This window comes from Amaranthus tricolor, chromosome 6 (assembly GCF_026212465.1).
Source record: "Amaranthus tricolor cultivar Red isolate AtriRed21 chromosome 6, ASM2621246v1, whole genome shotgun sequence".
Lineage (NCBI taxonomy): Eukaryota > Viridiplantae > Streptophyta > Magnoliopsida > Caryophyllales > Amaranthaceae > Amaranthus > Amaranthus tricolor.
Window position 1 is genome coordinate 27,602,598 of NC_080052.1, and position 16,510 is coordinate 27,619,107.

Here is a 16,510-nt window from a genome sequence, read left to right on the forward strand (position 1 = left end):
AGAGCAATATTCAAATATCACTTCTTGATTACAACTTTGAAAGTGTGTATTTTTCTTTTTGGATTAAAGGATATACCGACAAAATTAAAAAAATTAGATGAAAATCAATTTTGAAATCTTATCTGAAAAATTCAGTACTTATTCTAACTAATACAAGACCCGATTATCAAAAGTGTGCAATTTTAAGATTGCACATAACATCTTAACATTTAATCAAGGTTTAGGTTATTAGTTACTCTAAAAAGATAAAGGTAAAGGACAATTTTATTATCCCGCACAAAGTAGGGTCATTTGATAAGGTTCAAACCCTAAATATTCTACTCTATATGCAGATGCTCTATCCATTAAACCATTAAATCATAAACATTTTTGGTTATTAGGAACTCTATACATTTTAATCAATAATAAGAAGACTAAGTAGGCCATTAAGCTAGAGTAAGTTTTAATTAGAGATGGACATTTACGTTGATCCGTTTGGGTGTTGGATATAAATAATGAGGATAGTAATGAAAAAAATAATGTAATTTTATTAAGAAAATCTCATGACATGTTTAATTAATTAATTGTTATGATTGTTCTTCTTAATTATTTAATTATTTTATTTTCTTCACAAAGTTTATTTCAACGTATTATTATTTGAAAATGTGATATTAAATGGTAATAAAAAATATGAAAAAAGAATTATAATCAAAACTTCATTACCAAATGGAACGTTAGGATAATAAGTTATGATTTAGGTAAGTGTACTTGCATTACTTGAGTGTAATCATCAACCACAAAAATTTGATGTTTTGCATTAAAATGTGGAAATATAAAGAAGAGTATATATAGCTTATTTTTCGCATTATTCTTTATTTTATTTTTAAAATGTCGTTTAAGGTCTTGAAAATATTCAATCAAGTCATCATGAATTTTCGGTTGATATATTCTCAATTTTTTTGAATTTACACCATATTATAACTCATCTTAATCACATAGTGCAAACTGCAAACTATCAAGACTAACATGGAGTGAATTAAAAATACACTAATAAATCTGAATTGTCGCTTACTTTGCCTTGCTATCTTATTTGATTCTGCTTTGAATTTCCACGCTCTCGTAGAGCATTAGCCTATCTCAAGAATGATCGATTCTTATATAGCCCTTTTTTTCTTTTGGCCTAATCAGTAATTATATAAGGAGTATTCTAAAATGTTATACAAATTACAAAAAGTTTTATATAAGATTGTCTTACCATAACTATTAATTATTAATTAAAAATAAAAAAACTCAAAAGTTGACAAGTCTGATAGTTTAAATGATAAAAATAAAAATGTAACTAGTGAAACTGTGACACCTTTGTTAAATTAAAATTAAGAAGCGTATTCAAAGATACTTTGTTTTGAATAAATAAGTTAAGGAGTAAACCGCAAGGTCCGACGAATAGTGAAATTTGTCCACCAAAGTGGGAATATGATTATTACCAATCACTTAAATTCCCTCTTTTCTAAAATTTTTAAATTTTATGGCTTTATTTAAAAACATAATGCATCGTTCATAAAATCAAATAACATTTTGCTCGCTTAGAAAGGATCGATCATAAATAAAAATTAAATTCGTGATTTTCTATAATATTATTTTTCAATTCAACCAAATGATTAAATTGATGGCAATTCAACCAAAGACTCAAATTAATGGTCGCACATACTCAAACTATGTTAAAATATATTTTTTTTAATTTTAACTTTAATATTGGCAAATTTAAAACCAATAATAAAAAAAATATAGCAAATTTAATGCAACAAATTTTAGTAATAATCCCTAATAAAGTACTTAATTATCATGGGCATGCTTGTCTAAGATTTTCATTTAGATCCCAGTTGCATGTTTCAATAATTATGTCCTAATAATTTACAGATTTATATGTACTAAATAACTTCATGTAATAGTACTGGCCCAAGCTAGTATGAATTACCTTTAATATTGTTCATTATTTTTTTGTTTTACTTTTAATAGTGAAAAAGATTTACAATGTGAATAAGTGTGATAGTCTAAATTGAGAAATGAGAACGAATTCCTTCTATAGAATTTTTACTTGCAATTCTAGATAATCAGTTTTCTAATGGTGAAAGTCTTGAGTTTAAATCTTACATATAATGTAATTACATTAGATAGTTTTTTCATCATTATCATCATTACTAACATAATGATTTTCGTTTCAGGTAGGTTTGGAGAGGGCGTGAAAAAAACAGATTAATACTCTTATTACGAGGTTTAGATAATATATAGTCTTTCCAAAAGGAAATAATATGATGTAGTGTTTGGAAACAAGTATTTCATTTCAAATTATGGATTTTAATTATGAAATCATAGATGAAGAATTTGAGAATGACAAGGTTTGGGTAGTCATTCTCAAATTCTCAACTTCAACTACTTTAAAAACAATGGTAGAATTTGATCCAAATAAAAATTTAAAAATTTTTAATTTGCCAAACAATAAATTTGAGTTAATTCCAAATTTTCAAATGAAATCATTGTTTCCAAACATGACATGAATGAATTTAGAAAAAATTTAGTGTCAGATTGTCCCATAAACATTAAGGTTTTAAAAGGTTACCTCGAATAAGAGTTTATCATCTAGACATAAAAAAAACTATTTATATATTACATTGAAATAATCTCGACTAAAACAACCTTTAAAGTGAGAATTGGATCTTGTCTTAGTTGGAGCAAATATCTTTTTTAGACAAGATTCTAAGATTGAATCTCACATAACTCCTCTTATTTCCTCTGACATATCCAATAATCCAAAAAAAAAAAAGAACAACCTTTAAAGAAATACACAATAAATACATGTCGATGTTACTTAAAAACATAAAAGTGTACAACTACATGTTAATATCAACTATCAAGGCGTTGTTGTCCGGTTGTCTGTCCCTCTCAAAACATAAAGAGATGACTACTACATTATGAATACTTGTTCCGTGTAAAATTGCTCAAAGATTTTGTCTTTAATTTTTGGTTGGTACTTGGTTGGATTTATAGAGTTAAGCTCCCAAATCGTTTGATGATATCATTATCCACAATTTATTATACTCGTGAAATGTATACATTTTATAAGAGTTGGTTTGATAAATAATTTTTAGATCGATTATTTTTACTCTTTTGTTGCCAAAAAAAATGGAAAAAAAATCATGGTAATGACTTTTTAACTAATTGAAAAGCTGGCGCCAAAAGAAAAAGGCTAACTTTTTTAGCTTTTTTAATTTTTGCCTATTAGTTTACTTTCCTTTAGTAAACAACCAACAAGACAAAATCAATATGTAATTTAATAGTCAATCAATTAGCTTAAAATTTTAAAAAAATAGTCAAAAACAATTTTAGTTGATTACACAATGCAACTAAAAAATCCAACTGTTACGAAGGTTTGTCTCATATCGATAAATTAAAGATGGTATACGCACTTTATAAGTTATTTGAGTTTTTTTTTTCCATTGTCATATGGTTTTGAAATGTTACATACTCCTTGATTTATGAAGCGTGTGCACCTCGTGTTTTCCCCGATAATTAATAATATTCACAAAAATCCAACCTAGTTTAACACCAACAAATTACTGCAACAACTTTTTCAATAATTGCAAACCTAAACCCCACTTTAAGTTTCCTCCAGCCTTCTCGAATGTTAGGACAACCAAGTATGGCATACCAATCGAAAAAGGGCTTATAACCAAATTTCTTGATCTTCTATTTGTACACTACTTTTATTAAAGATTTTGTAAAAGCCATCAATATTAGCATTGTTATGGTGACGATATACAACTGTAAGGTCTAACTAGAAGGCCCAACTTTCATAAGAAATCGTAAAGAAAAACTCTTATATTGACTCCAAAATCAACCACTACCATAAATTCAATGTAATTTATATGATGATTAATTTTAAAAACAATTATTTGCATTTAAATTTTTTAAAATTTAATAAGAAATTTCAAGAATTTGTTTTATGTCAAATTTCATTGTATAATATTCAATCAAATGAAAATTTCGGAACCAAAACTCACAAATAATCCAAATCCCTGCAACTGTTTTAGTCGTAGAAGGTTGAAGATGATCACTGGGAAACTATGACTTAGATTCGCACACATGCTAACACAATCAAGAACACAATTTCTTATACAATCGCACATTCGTGAAGCAAAAACGTCGTGCATCTGAGTTAAAATAATTATTACAATTTATTCCAAATAAAAGTTGAAATAAATAGTAATTGAGCAAAACAAGAGCATTACAAAAGGCTCTTTCAAATTACAAAAAACTGGGGCACCCTCCTACTGCAAATTTTGATTGTAACCAGTAAAAATATCAGCTTAATGTACAAATTTTGATTACAAATTCTGAATTCTGAAGATATCTAATGAAGGTTTAGATAACCTATTCATGACTTGGCAAGTTTCCTAAGCACCGCTGCAGCTCGCTGTTCAATTTTAGGAAGGACCCATTCATGCTGAACAATGTCAAGCCCGTCTTTCTCAGCGCCCAAGCTCTATTTATCCTCACCACAAAAAAATAAAAGCCATTATTAGTTAATTACACTTAAAAACACCGTATTGTTTATTAAGGCGAAAACATAAACGAGTGTATCAGGAGGACAATTTTCATGATAAAATGCAAAACATTCAGGTGTGAAATAGGCCATGTTAGCTACAGCCAAGGCCCAATGCTATCTAGAAATCCCTCTATCCAGAAAATTTATCACATGTACTATTTTATGATGCATCCTCGTATAAAATTTGTTTGCAAATAACTTAATAATAATCTTGTTAATATTGGTATTGAAAAGGGTGAAGGATTTAAAGCAAATTCCGTGATATATATATAAGGGGCTAGATATTGGCATGACAATCAGTTTTTGACTGTGGGGAACACAAGATATATCGAGATATTTTTATGTATTTGTGACAATCAAAAAGTACACAGTAAACAAACGCATCTGAAATGGCGCAGGGCTGTTCAGGCTTTTGGGAGAACCAACACAATAACCTGCATTTGCTCTCCTTTCTGGCCAAACTCAGATTAAAAAGGGCTTACTTAACCCCCCCCCCCCCAAAAAAAAAAATCCACTAAATCTCAGTTCACAATAATTATAGTCACTTACTAGCATTATCAGCAAAACCATACCTTTGATGAGTCAAAGCCAAAACCACCCATTTGCATCATGCGTTGAGTGTCATCCATAGCTGAAATAAAAAATTAAAAAAAATTTAAAAAAAAAAAAAAAATCAGTTCCAACTTAAAGCGATACTAAAACTAAATTATTAGAAGGACAAGTATTTCAAAAGAAAACACATAACTTGCTTACAATTAATATTATCCCATCAAATTTATATGTATATGTATGTATGTAACTGTATGCTTATCATCATCCTATATATATATATATATATATATATATATATATATATATATATATATATATGTGTGTGTGTGTGTGTGTGTGTGTGCGCGCGCGCGCGCATGTATATGTATGCGTGGATGCATATCCCATTGAAGAAACAAAGTGTATTGATACATACCATTATCCTCCCCTAGAATTAAGCTGAACAAACCCCGTAGTCCAAACAGGTTGAGGAAATACCTGAAGAAAACATATTCACAATAAAATAGTCTGAAAATACAGTATAGGATTAAAAAATTATGCATAAATTTGCAGATTCTACTATATACAGTACAAAACTAAAAAATTCTGAAGTGCAAGATTTTTAAAATGTACAAAAAATTGCGCATAAAAATTGTATTGCAAAATAAATAGTTTACCATGATCGGCTGCTGACATAACTCACATCAACAGTGCTCAAGTCTATACCATTCTGAAGCATCGACCTGAACCTCTGAGTCAGGGGAAATGGGATTTTGGCTGAAAGATCAGCAAAGAGGTGTTAACCCTAAAGAAAAAAATAATCATGGCCGTCGATTAGCAAGGGCAAAGCAAGCTACCGCCCAGGGCCCCTAATTTTTAGGGCCCAAAAAGCTTATTTTTATGTATTATATAAGTGATATCAATTTAAATTAATTTTAGACATAACTTACATTTTTTGCTAAATAATGAGTTCTTATTGCTTTTATATAAAGTAGTTTAAATATCAACAATAAAAAACAAAAGTTGTATTATATTATTCGTTAAGCCTTAATTTTTTAGGGGCTCTCTTTATCTTTTGCTCTGGGGCCAAAAATAAACGGGATGGCCCTGAAAATAATCTAATGGAAATCTTTCTTTTGAGAGACAGAAACATCAAATGTTAAATGAGTAACTACAAGTAACAGAGACCATGTAACCCACACACCAATAAAAGACATGAGAAAATGATTGCAACAAAAGAAACTAAAACTTAAGCATAAAACAACAAGAACTAAGAAGAAAAAAAATGCATGAAAAAAAGAGAAAATATTAGGTGTTGATGCCTCAAACCATTATAGTGCAAAATGCGAAAAGTTGCCCACATTTCGAATTGTTATAACGAAACAATGGGGAAACACGATTCGAAACGCCGGAGGTAACATTCTAATATTCCGAAAAAAGGTATGGGATAATTAGATGTTGTTACCAATCTTTGTTCTACAAAGCTAGCCTCAACTCAAACACAAAATAATTGCAGAAAGAAATCAAAGTAAACAGGCAACATAAAGGCTCTATCTTAGCTTCTATTGGTTTAAAATTTGTTTCCTATGTTTCCGAAACACTTGATTAACATTTTTAGTTCCCATTTTGTCTCTCGTATTGAATTTAACTTCATTTCGTTTAACAATGTCTCAAACACATAATATGAAATTTCTTTCAGAGTTTATAGTGGGAAAAAACGAACCTGCAACAAAACCAGAGAAGAAGAAGTTCACCCAAGCAAAAGTGAGAGTCTGTAAATAAAAAGCAAAATATATCAAAAACAAACAAGCACGGAACCAATCCAAATGGAAACTAAAAGAATCATTTTACCTGAGGTATAATCATTGATAGATTCTTCTTCATCATATCCATGGCCATGTTTGGATCAGAGAACATTTGAGCTTGAGGATTTTGACCTTGCCCTTTGGGAACATGTAGAAGTCCATTTTCCTACACATGAGGTTGAATACACCAGTTTTCTTATTGAAATCAGATATAAATTGCTGGAAAATAAAAATATATTGTTGAATACCTCAAACTGTAAAAAGCTATTAGAAAGGACAATAAAAACCAAGAGGAACTCAAAGCAAGCAGAATTTCAGAAGAACATAAGCCAGAAATGGACATGGTGTTGCATCAATCAAATCCATGAAGATGACTTATTTACTGAAAAAAACACAATCCATACCTTTAGTAGACCTACAGCACCATAGATCCAGAAAAATAAAATAAAAATATCTTGAAATGAATATTGTGACCAAACCCTGCTAGTTGGCTACAATTATAAAGGCCATGGACCCATTAAAAATAATTTTTCTAATTTTTACTTCCTTCATTCTTTTATACTCGCAACATTGCTACACTAACACTATTTATTTGGTAATCTCATTTCACATATTGTACTTTATATGTAAGAAAATTTAGTCAAATGTTTCATTCATTTTAATGCCTATTTTCTAAATAATAAATTTTCATAACTTTTTATTGTGCATAACTTAAGATATTTTGGCCCAAAGATGTGTATTTAACTGCGTGAAAACGTTGACTGTTACGAGTAAAGAAGAACGAAGAAAGTAAAAGAAAACACTTTGAAACTAAAAGTAGAATTTAAAAGTTTGCATCATGGGGAATTACATGGCTGTTTAAAAGGGTAAAGAAAAGAAACAAATTAAATTAGGAAATGAACGGGCAAGTGAAGGTTGCTCAACAAAGAATAAGGGAAAGAAAGGGCTCTCATTGAAGAGTGAAGAATAAGTAGGAAAAGCACTAGCCCAGTCACCGTTGCATGACTTCGATTTCTCAACTGATGAACCCAGATGTTCTTTTTTGTTCTTCCACAACAATTTTTTGCCTTTCTGTCTTTCCATGAAGCCGTACCCAAGTGAAATTTGACATATCAAAGTCATGCCTTGTACCAGAAACTATTTCATACCATCAACCTGAAAAAATTCGTATGCACAAGTTTCAAAGATCAAACAGTTCCTCACCAATCAGCCTTCACCCCCGAATAAAGATAGATTTTCCTCAAACTCCTTTAACCAAGAGATACAGAATTATCCAAGAGAATTATCCTCCAAATTTAGAATGAAACCACTTGCGAGAAAATAAAAAATAAGACCCCATCAGGCACATGTGTTATGGCCTGCAGAAATCAGACACAAGAACAACAAACACACACTCACACCAAGAACAAAATATTTGAACACAAGGCAATATTTGAGTTTTGCCAAACTCCAAAGTCAGAAACTTTATTCAATTTTTTGCAAAAAACTCTTATTACAATTGTGTTGGCTTATATAGCCCAAGAGTATCAGCCCCTTAACAAACTAGGACAGCTAGCATATATTTGTAACTAACAAAACAGAATGTGTATACAAAATATAAAAGGACAGCTGGACTAATTCATTTCCCTTTTTCTTACTCCTTCTCCTTCCTCTTACTCCTCCTATACACCAATATTTTAGGCACCTTCATGGCTGGCATAACAACATGTTAAGAGGTGATACATGTTGGAAAAACCCTACATCGAAATATTAAATAGAGGCTGACTAACATATAAGCTTGATGGGCTACTCCTCCTAATACCAATTGGTTTTACGATGAACCTCATCGGGTTGTGTACAATCAACTCTCCTCTTATACGGGTCTTGTATACAACTTCTTTTATTTAAATCACGGCTTAAGAAAAGGAAAGGCATTCATTCTCCTTCCCTCTTTAGTAATAACCATCCCTCTGATGTTGGAGAGATAAGCTCGAGGAAAAATAGAGCTCCATTTTCCCTTCCCTTTCTTTCCTCCCCTGTTACCCTTCGCTTCCTCCCCCTTCCATATCAATATCCAAACATAGTGTTAGAAAGGCACCTTCATTTATAACTTTGTCTAATTGTCCAAAGCTATGATCCATTGTCTGTTCAGCTTACGTAGGAGTCATGGGCGAAGCTACATGGGGTCCCCCTTACTAATATGATATATAGTTTAAAGAGTGCAAAAATACTACTATAATTACTATAGCTCAATGGTTGGGGTAGCACATTTGTAATCTAAAATTAAGTGATCAAAACCTAATTTTAACTATTATTTTTTTTATAGATTAATAAATTAATATTATAATGTCATCATTACTCTTTTATCATTCATAATTTCACATTCATCCTTTTTAGGGTGTGTTTGTATTTTTGCTATCTTAATTTTAATAGTGTTTTTTTTGGAGACTTACCAGGCTAATATATAGTCAAAAATACTTAGTTTTTTTTCAAAAGGAATAATTATAGAGAAGCTTCAACTCCATTTGTTAAATATAATTTTTGCTATGATTCATGTTCATTTCAGTCTATATGATTTTAAAATTTTCATAATTTAATTAGTTTTTATATAATAAATAATTTGCTAGTATATCGACAATTTGCTCCGCCCAAATCAAAATCCTAGATTCGCCGCTGTGACAACAGTCTTCCCTAGCGACCACAAATACCCCTCTCTGAAGATCAAGTAATTGTGTGTGTATGTTAGAATTTGGGAATTAAACATCAGGGACAAAACCTTCACAAATTACATTACTCAATGGACCTCAGCTCTAGTCTTTCTAATGTTTTCAGCATCCAGCAAAAATAAATGCAAATAACCAGTAAATAATCACCCATCACAAAGGGAGCAAACCCAAATATAAAAATCAACAGACATTTTTTACCCAAATAAAAACCAAACGAGGGAAAATATTTGGATATAAAATGTATCAAGCCAAAGTAAAAGGTTTCCTCAATATATACTGATGCAAATAACTACCTCTAAATCAAAATCAAGACTCAAAGAGACGGACCTCATTGCTGTAATAGAATCGACGAGCACGAAAAGACTTGGGGGGGATGAAATCAGCAGCAGACCTTAAGTTCCTAGCCCTAATTACCACTTGCCTGCACATTATGTCGAAATTGAAATCAACCCAGTAAAATTAAACATAATTAAAGAAAGAAAACACCAATTAACAACAAAATAAATAGCTACAAAGAAAGAAAAAATCACCCTTCTTTGACGATTTTTCCATCAGGGGTTTGAAAGGTACGCATGAGTTTAGAGACGAAATAACGAAGGATACCAATGAGAACCATGACTACTGATGAAGGTATTAATACCCAGTCTCTAATGGCTGTATCTAACACTAGATCTTCCGCCATGTTTTTGATCTCTCTCTCTTTTTACTTCTGCTCCCAAAATCTGCGATGTTTTGAGGAGGAAGAGTGAGATTTGGTTTTCGACTGTTTTCGATTATTTTCAATTGTGTTAAAATTAGACGGCGTCGTTTCTTATGAAGTACTCCATGCTTTTAAGCTTTAATAAAAATACGAGTAATTTATGTTAATAACCGTTATTTGCCAACTTGGCAAATCACACTCATGTAGAGGGCTTTGATAGAGTGACATTTTGAAAATTATAATTTATATTTTGCTTATTTTATTAATATATTTTTTGTCTTTTATGTTGATTTACAAATTACGGTGATTGATTAGATTTTTCTATAAAAATATACCAAAACATATTTTCTCCTTAAAAATTATAAAAAATTATCTAGATTAATCTCTTTTCATGATTTTAGGTTGAATAGGTATTTTCTTAGAGTAAACTCGGGTAACCGGATAACCTACTATAAAGAGTAATTTACGAAAAAAATAAATCGAAAATTCATGTAAAACTAAAGAAAATATTTTAAAATTTACATAAAAAATTCAAATAATAAAAAATATTAGAAAAAATTATTTATATATTATATTTGACATTTTATTTTAATTTAATTTAAATATTATATTAGACATTTTATTTAAAATATTCATGATTAATAAATAGGAGGATTTATTGTAGAAAAATTATGAAAATATTGAATTATTCTAGGTAATTTTTTCTAAAAAACTAAAATCCAAGTTCAACTTTTTTAACAAAAACACATAATTTTACATAAAACAATTTTAATATGTGATCATCTTATTATCATCATTATTATCATATTACGCTCATAGGAACTATCATCATCTTATTATGAGACCATTTATTTAAAGCTTTAGTGCTCCAAACGGGTCAAAAACTCAAAATTTTAGTGGTCTTTCCTTAAAAATACCATCTAATTAACATTAATCTTAATTCTTACATACTGTGAGAATGAAAATGAATTAAACCCTAATAATGAAAAATATGATCAGTTAGGACATTATTGATTTTTTCGCTTATTATTCGAATAACAAAGTAATTTTGGTTTTTTGGGATTGATTTGAGAAAAGTTACGACTCAGAAACCGATTTGCAATTCCGAAACCTCACACCTAGGGCCGGGGGAAATTCACGTACTGGCTAACCCTTCTGCCCTTTGAAAATTGTTCAATAGTATCTTCAATCTCAAAGGTCAGTTCTTTTTCAAATTCTTGTTGAAAATAATCAGTTTTTGGTATAATTTAGAGCTATTTTAGGTGCTTTTCTGTTCATTTGGTTTCTATATCCTAAGTATATCCTGGATTATTTGTTTTTATTACTCCTATATTTGTTGAATCCCAATGTCTGATTATCTATCGATGGATTTCATCCATTATTTCTTTAGATTATCCAAATAATAAGTTATTTGAGATATGGGTAGTAAGAGGGAGAGAGACGATCAACCAGAAAGCTGTATTTGGTCAGAAATTTAACAAATTTCTATAGTTGCATTGAGTTTTCGAATTCGGAGTGCTTTTAAAACGTAGTTTGAGTACAAAAACAAAATTCATACCTCATGGACAGTATAGTTCCTAACTTCCTATAGTTGCACGCATTGGTTACTTTAGTTTCTTTTAGTAGATCCAGATTCCAACCTAGGCAGGTTAGAATGAGTTTAGTATTTATTTAATATGTGATTTATCCAAAAGTTTTATTCAGGCGTAATTTAACCATTGATGGACATCACTATATCGTGAATGTTTCTTGAGCATAAGGGTGATTGAAAATATAAGCCGCTGAGCGAAACTGTATTTTTGCACTATATTAGATACACTCAACTTTTATCATGACGATAAAGGTTTACAGGTTTTCGGTTGTTCTGTGAGACTAGCATTGGCATCATTGGAGGTTAGGAAAGCCAAACTGCATAAACCTAGCTCTACCTAGAGGCGTTCATTCAAGTCATCGGGTAAGGTGTTTAAGGTTGGTTTAAAGTTGGGTCTCGTGTCCATGTTGCTTTTTACATAATTATAAATCCATTTTTGAAGTCGGATTAAATTGGATTTGGTTACATGGTCGGATAAATGTCAAGTCATCTGGTCTATTTTGAACACCTTTGCCTCTACCTACTTTTATGAAACCTCCATGCTTCATATCAAACACCCTCAATCTCTTCACGACCATTGTCTGTCTGTGTAAATCATGGGTACCTGATTGTGCCTTTAGCTCTTTTACTGGGAGTCTTGAAATCTTTTTTTTTTTTCGTGTGTGTGTGTGGCATAACAATTTAATGCTTTTCTTTTCATTTTCTTAATCCGTTTAAATATTTAAGGGATGTTCCATTTGTGCCTCATTAGTAAAATCTCAAAGTGTGTGCCTTGTGAAAAGTTGTATGCTGTAGTTTTCTCCCTGATTCTTCCAATAACTATGATTTAGTTCCGAAACATAATTTAGTTGAAGTGAGCTTCTAACACACTATTGAGTCAATTACTCGTAGTTCGAGCTTTTTTGGCATCTGTAGGTCATGTGTTCACTATGACAGTGTCGTTCCGCGCTTAGACTAGTTTCTTTTTTTCAAATTTATAATTCAATATGCTGAATCTGTCCTGTAAATGTTTCTTGCCAGTTAATTTTCCCGTTAAAAACCTTGAGCTGAATATATTTTTCTCCCTACACCAGAACCCAATGTGAAATGGCGGTCAAAATATGACTTAATTGCAGATATCGTTCATGAAGGCCAGTGAAGGATCATACAAAGTGTTCATTCAAAGGAAGTCAGGAACAATGATAATTCGTAAATTTTAATTTGGTGCCTCCAACTTTGTTTGATTGTAGTTTTTTATAAGTTAAGTTTCTTTCGCCTAATAATCTGCTCTTCTTGCATCTGTGAAACTTTCAGGTGATGTGCAGGATTTGCTTGTTCAGAAACACTCCCTCAGATGGTTGCTCTTTCAGAGCAGGTGTACGAGCTGCACCAGCAACACTGAAATCTATCAGATTTTCCAGTAACTTGAGTTACTAGTGTCGTAAGTACTACTTTAACATTTCTATTCTAGTCAATCATCTAGCCTATGCGCTGTATACTTTACATTACGAGGTGGTTGAGGCCCGAGAGTGAAAACCAGTCTGGTCGATCTGTGCTCACACTGTAAATCATACCATGTTATAGTATACGTAGTCTGAGACATAGTGTAAAAATAAGGCTGCATCGCATCGCATTTGTCGCAATGTAAAGGTTTTCAAAATAAATAAACAAATATTCCCCGCGTTGTAAAGGTGTAAAAAAACCGCGTTTTAGGCCGGAACAAGGGATATCTTATATTTCGACCGATATATAGGCATTGGGATAACCGCATCAATCCCGTTATCGCATCACCGCTCTGTTACCGTAATCACGACAGTTACTGCGTTTTTACACTATGGTGAATCGACAGTGTTTTGCAACTCGGTCTGAGGTGCTTCAATATTTTGCTCCCGTCTGTTATGAAATTAGCTGTAAACTTGTCACGTTGTCTTAACTGAAACCTCCCATAATCAAGGTAATGACATGATTTTGCAATAGTTTTTGACAGTGTTTCTGGTACTAAAAAACCTGCCATAGTTACAGAAAGCCTAATTATGCTTGGCACTCTGGCTTGTATTGGGGATTATGGTTTTCTTTTTATATTATTTGGCCAACTAAATGAGCAGACTTTTATGGCTCTCTTTATCTTGCCCATGGTGCAACAACTTGTAGTTCGTGGGTAGGGATGGTCATGGGTCCCCTGTAGGACCCGCCCCTTTTATAAGGGTCTGGGTCTTAATTTTTGAGACCCGTTGGATCCGGGTCCGGTCTGGATCCAAATTTTTTTTGACGGGTCCGGGTCCGGGTACTAAGATGAAGACCCAGACCCGGACCCTAAACTTTTAAAATTTAAATTTTATATTTTTCACTGGATGGGCGTGGAACTGGGAGCAGTGGGCCATTCTCATTCTCAAATATCAAAAATCCTCGAAAACCCTAATTTTTTTCTCTTCTCCAATCTCGACTTCTCCTGTCCAGTTCTCCTCTAATCCTGTGCGGCTGTGCCTTCTCGACTTCTCCTCTAAATCCCTAATCCTCCGCCTTCTCGACTTCTCGACATCTTTCTAGTTTCTCTGGCTCTAGTCCTCCGCGGCTCCACCTCTGCGACATCACCATCGCCATCGCCATAGCCATCACCTCGAAAACTCCAGGTATTCCATTTCTTTGATTTTGTTTAATTTTTCTTTAATTTTTCTTTGTATTGTGTATTAATTTTCTCCATTTTTTGTTCTAGAATCATCTGACATGTAATATATATGTTGTGGGATCTCAAGAAACTGACTTGTAAATTGTAATATCTGAAATTTTGGGTCTTTTGAAACTGACTTCTCTTTCATTATTAGGGATTTCGTTATACTGTAAGTTTTTGAATACTTATGATTGTTAATTTTTTTGATTTATATGTAAGTTTTAGCTTTCTGTTTTGGAATGTATGCCCTCAGCCCCTCACTGTATCATCTGTATGCTGTGTGTCTGTATCACTGTATCATCTGTATCACTGTATGACTGTATGCCCTCAGCCCCTCTTAAATCTATTGTTATGATTTGAAAACGAATTTAGATTTATTGTTATGGTTTTGATATGAAATATATTGATTGAATAGGTGTTTAAATTTAGATTTATAGTCGTGTTCGTATAGATAATGGATGAAAATCAATCACAATGTACGTCCAAATCAGTGGCACAACCACAAAATGATTTTGGTATGGAGTCAAAAAATACATTGAATGTGGATGAAGAAGGGTTCATTAATGATAATGTTGATGGTATTCCAAGTTCTTGCACAAAAGATAAGGGAAGGAAAACAACCTCTGAGGCATGGAATTATTTTGTAAGAGAGGAAGTAAATGGTGTGACTAGAGCTGTTTGTAAGCATTGTGGTGTTAGTCTAGTAACTGGTGGTAGTAGTGGAACTTCTCATCTCTTGAAACACGCAAAGAAAGTTTGTTCAGGAAGACATTTGAATCTTGCACGTGGTCAAACAACTTTAAGAGTTAAGAAGGAATGTGATGGGTCAAGTTCTTTGGAATATAGTGGTAAAAGCAACCTTAAAGAGTTCGAAAGATGCTTATGCTTGCTCCACAGTAATTGATGATTCGGATGTTGATGAAGAACAACAAATATATGCGATTCAACTAGTACGCTTTAACTTTAATGGATTTGTTTTTATTTACTTTTTCTTTATTGAAAAACTAACTTATACTTGTTTGATATTTCCTTTAGGATCTTGATGAAGTTGAAGAAGATTGATCAAAATTTATTGTAATTTTTAATGTTATGAAATATACACTATGTTTCTCATTTAGTCTTTCATATTTGATTTTTAATCATGTATTTAGACAAGTGTTTTTACGTTTTAGTATTTATTTTGTATTTGAATTTCATGGACTCGAACAATTATTTGTAATACGATAATAAGTTGCTTATAAAAATACAAAAAAACTCGAAAAAGGTTCAATTTTGACAAATCAAAGATGCTTTGTATAAGACCCATTAAGGACCCTAGACCCTGTCAGACCCGTAGGGTCCGGGTCCGGATCTGAAAATTTTGGACCCTTAGGGTCCGGATCCGGGTCTGGATCCCAAAAAAAAAATAGGGTCCCGGTCCGGGTCTGGCCAGACCCGCCCCATGACCATCCTTATTCGTGGGATTTGATTGGAACTTCATGCTCTTGGGTAATGTAATTGAACTATAGAAGGATGGCTTATGTGGCGTGTCTCATAGCGAGACCGTCATATACAAAAGTTTGTGATAAGGTTATAATTAGTTACTTTGTAAAATCGACCGCTTTCCTCTAATCTTCCCTGTGAATAAAGTACGGGTATGGATTGTCCGTCATCTTTCCTCACCCAGACTCTGCTTTCGGGCGGGATATTAGGTATGATGATGATGATAATGATGATGTTATAATTAGTCACTTCAAGATTATAATTAATCACTTTAAGATCATTAGTGATTTTTTTAAAACTGTAAGTATACATTAGATCAGTTCAATTGAAATGTTCTTACCGTGAACTTGTCAAAACCAACCAAAAAATACTTTGAGAATACTAAATTGACCGAGTTTGTATAAAAATTAGATATTGGGATATACGAAACTCAAAAGAATATTAAATTATTTATCCGAAAAACTCTT

General features: G+C 32.0%; 2 protein-coding genes across 7 annotated transcripts; one reads left to right on the forward strand and one right to left on the reverse strand.

Annotated features, from left to right (window-relative positions):
* Positions 1-4,079: 4,079 nt before the first annotated feature.
* Positions 4,080-10,415, reverse strand: LOC130815230 (uncharacterized). The gene is made up of 8 exons (XM_057681622.1): positions 10,154-10,415; positions 9,951-10,044; positions 6,965-7,084; positions 6,837-6,885; positions 5,791-5,890; positions 5,550-5,611; positions 5,155-5,213; positions 4,080-4,519 (listed from the first exon to the last, which is right to left on the reverse strand). Exons 1-8 carry the CDS (start codon positions 10,303-10,305, stop codon positions 4,412-4,414), a joined length of 744 nt encoding a protein of 247 aa, XP_057537605.1. The 5' UTR covers positions 10,306-10,415; the 3' UTR covers positions 4,080-4,411.
* An 805-nt stretch (positions 10,416-11,220) lies between these two features.
* LOC130815484 (uncharacterized) lies at positions 11,221-15,846 on the forward strand. 6 transcript variants are annotated; one of them, XR_009042618.1, is made up of 4 exons: positions 11,221-11,520; positions 12,175-12,277; positions 12,988-15,511; positions 15,597-15,846. XR_009042618.1 is itself a non-coding variant. In XM_057681968.1 (2 exons), the coding sequence occupies exon 2, from the start codon at positions 15,016-15,018 to the stop codon at positions 15,463-15,465; it is 450 nt and encodes a 149-aa protein (XP_057537951.1). In that variant the 5' UTR covers positions 11,227-11,520; positions 12,988-15,015; the 3' UTR covers positions 15,466-15,589. The 6 variants fall into 6 exon arrangements, 1 of the variants encoding a protein (XP_057537951.1); XR_009042619.1 differs by lacking the exon at positions 12,175-12,277 and having other exon boundaries at positions 11,222-11,520; positions 12,988-14,523; positions 14,607-15,511; XR_009042617.1 differs by lacking the exon at positions 12,175-12,277 and having other exon boundaries at positions 11,223-11,520; positions 12,988-14,523; positions 14,977-15,511.
* The last annotated feature ends 664 nt before the right edge of the window (positions 15,847-16,510 follow it).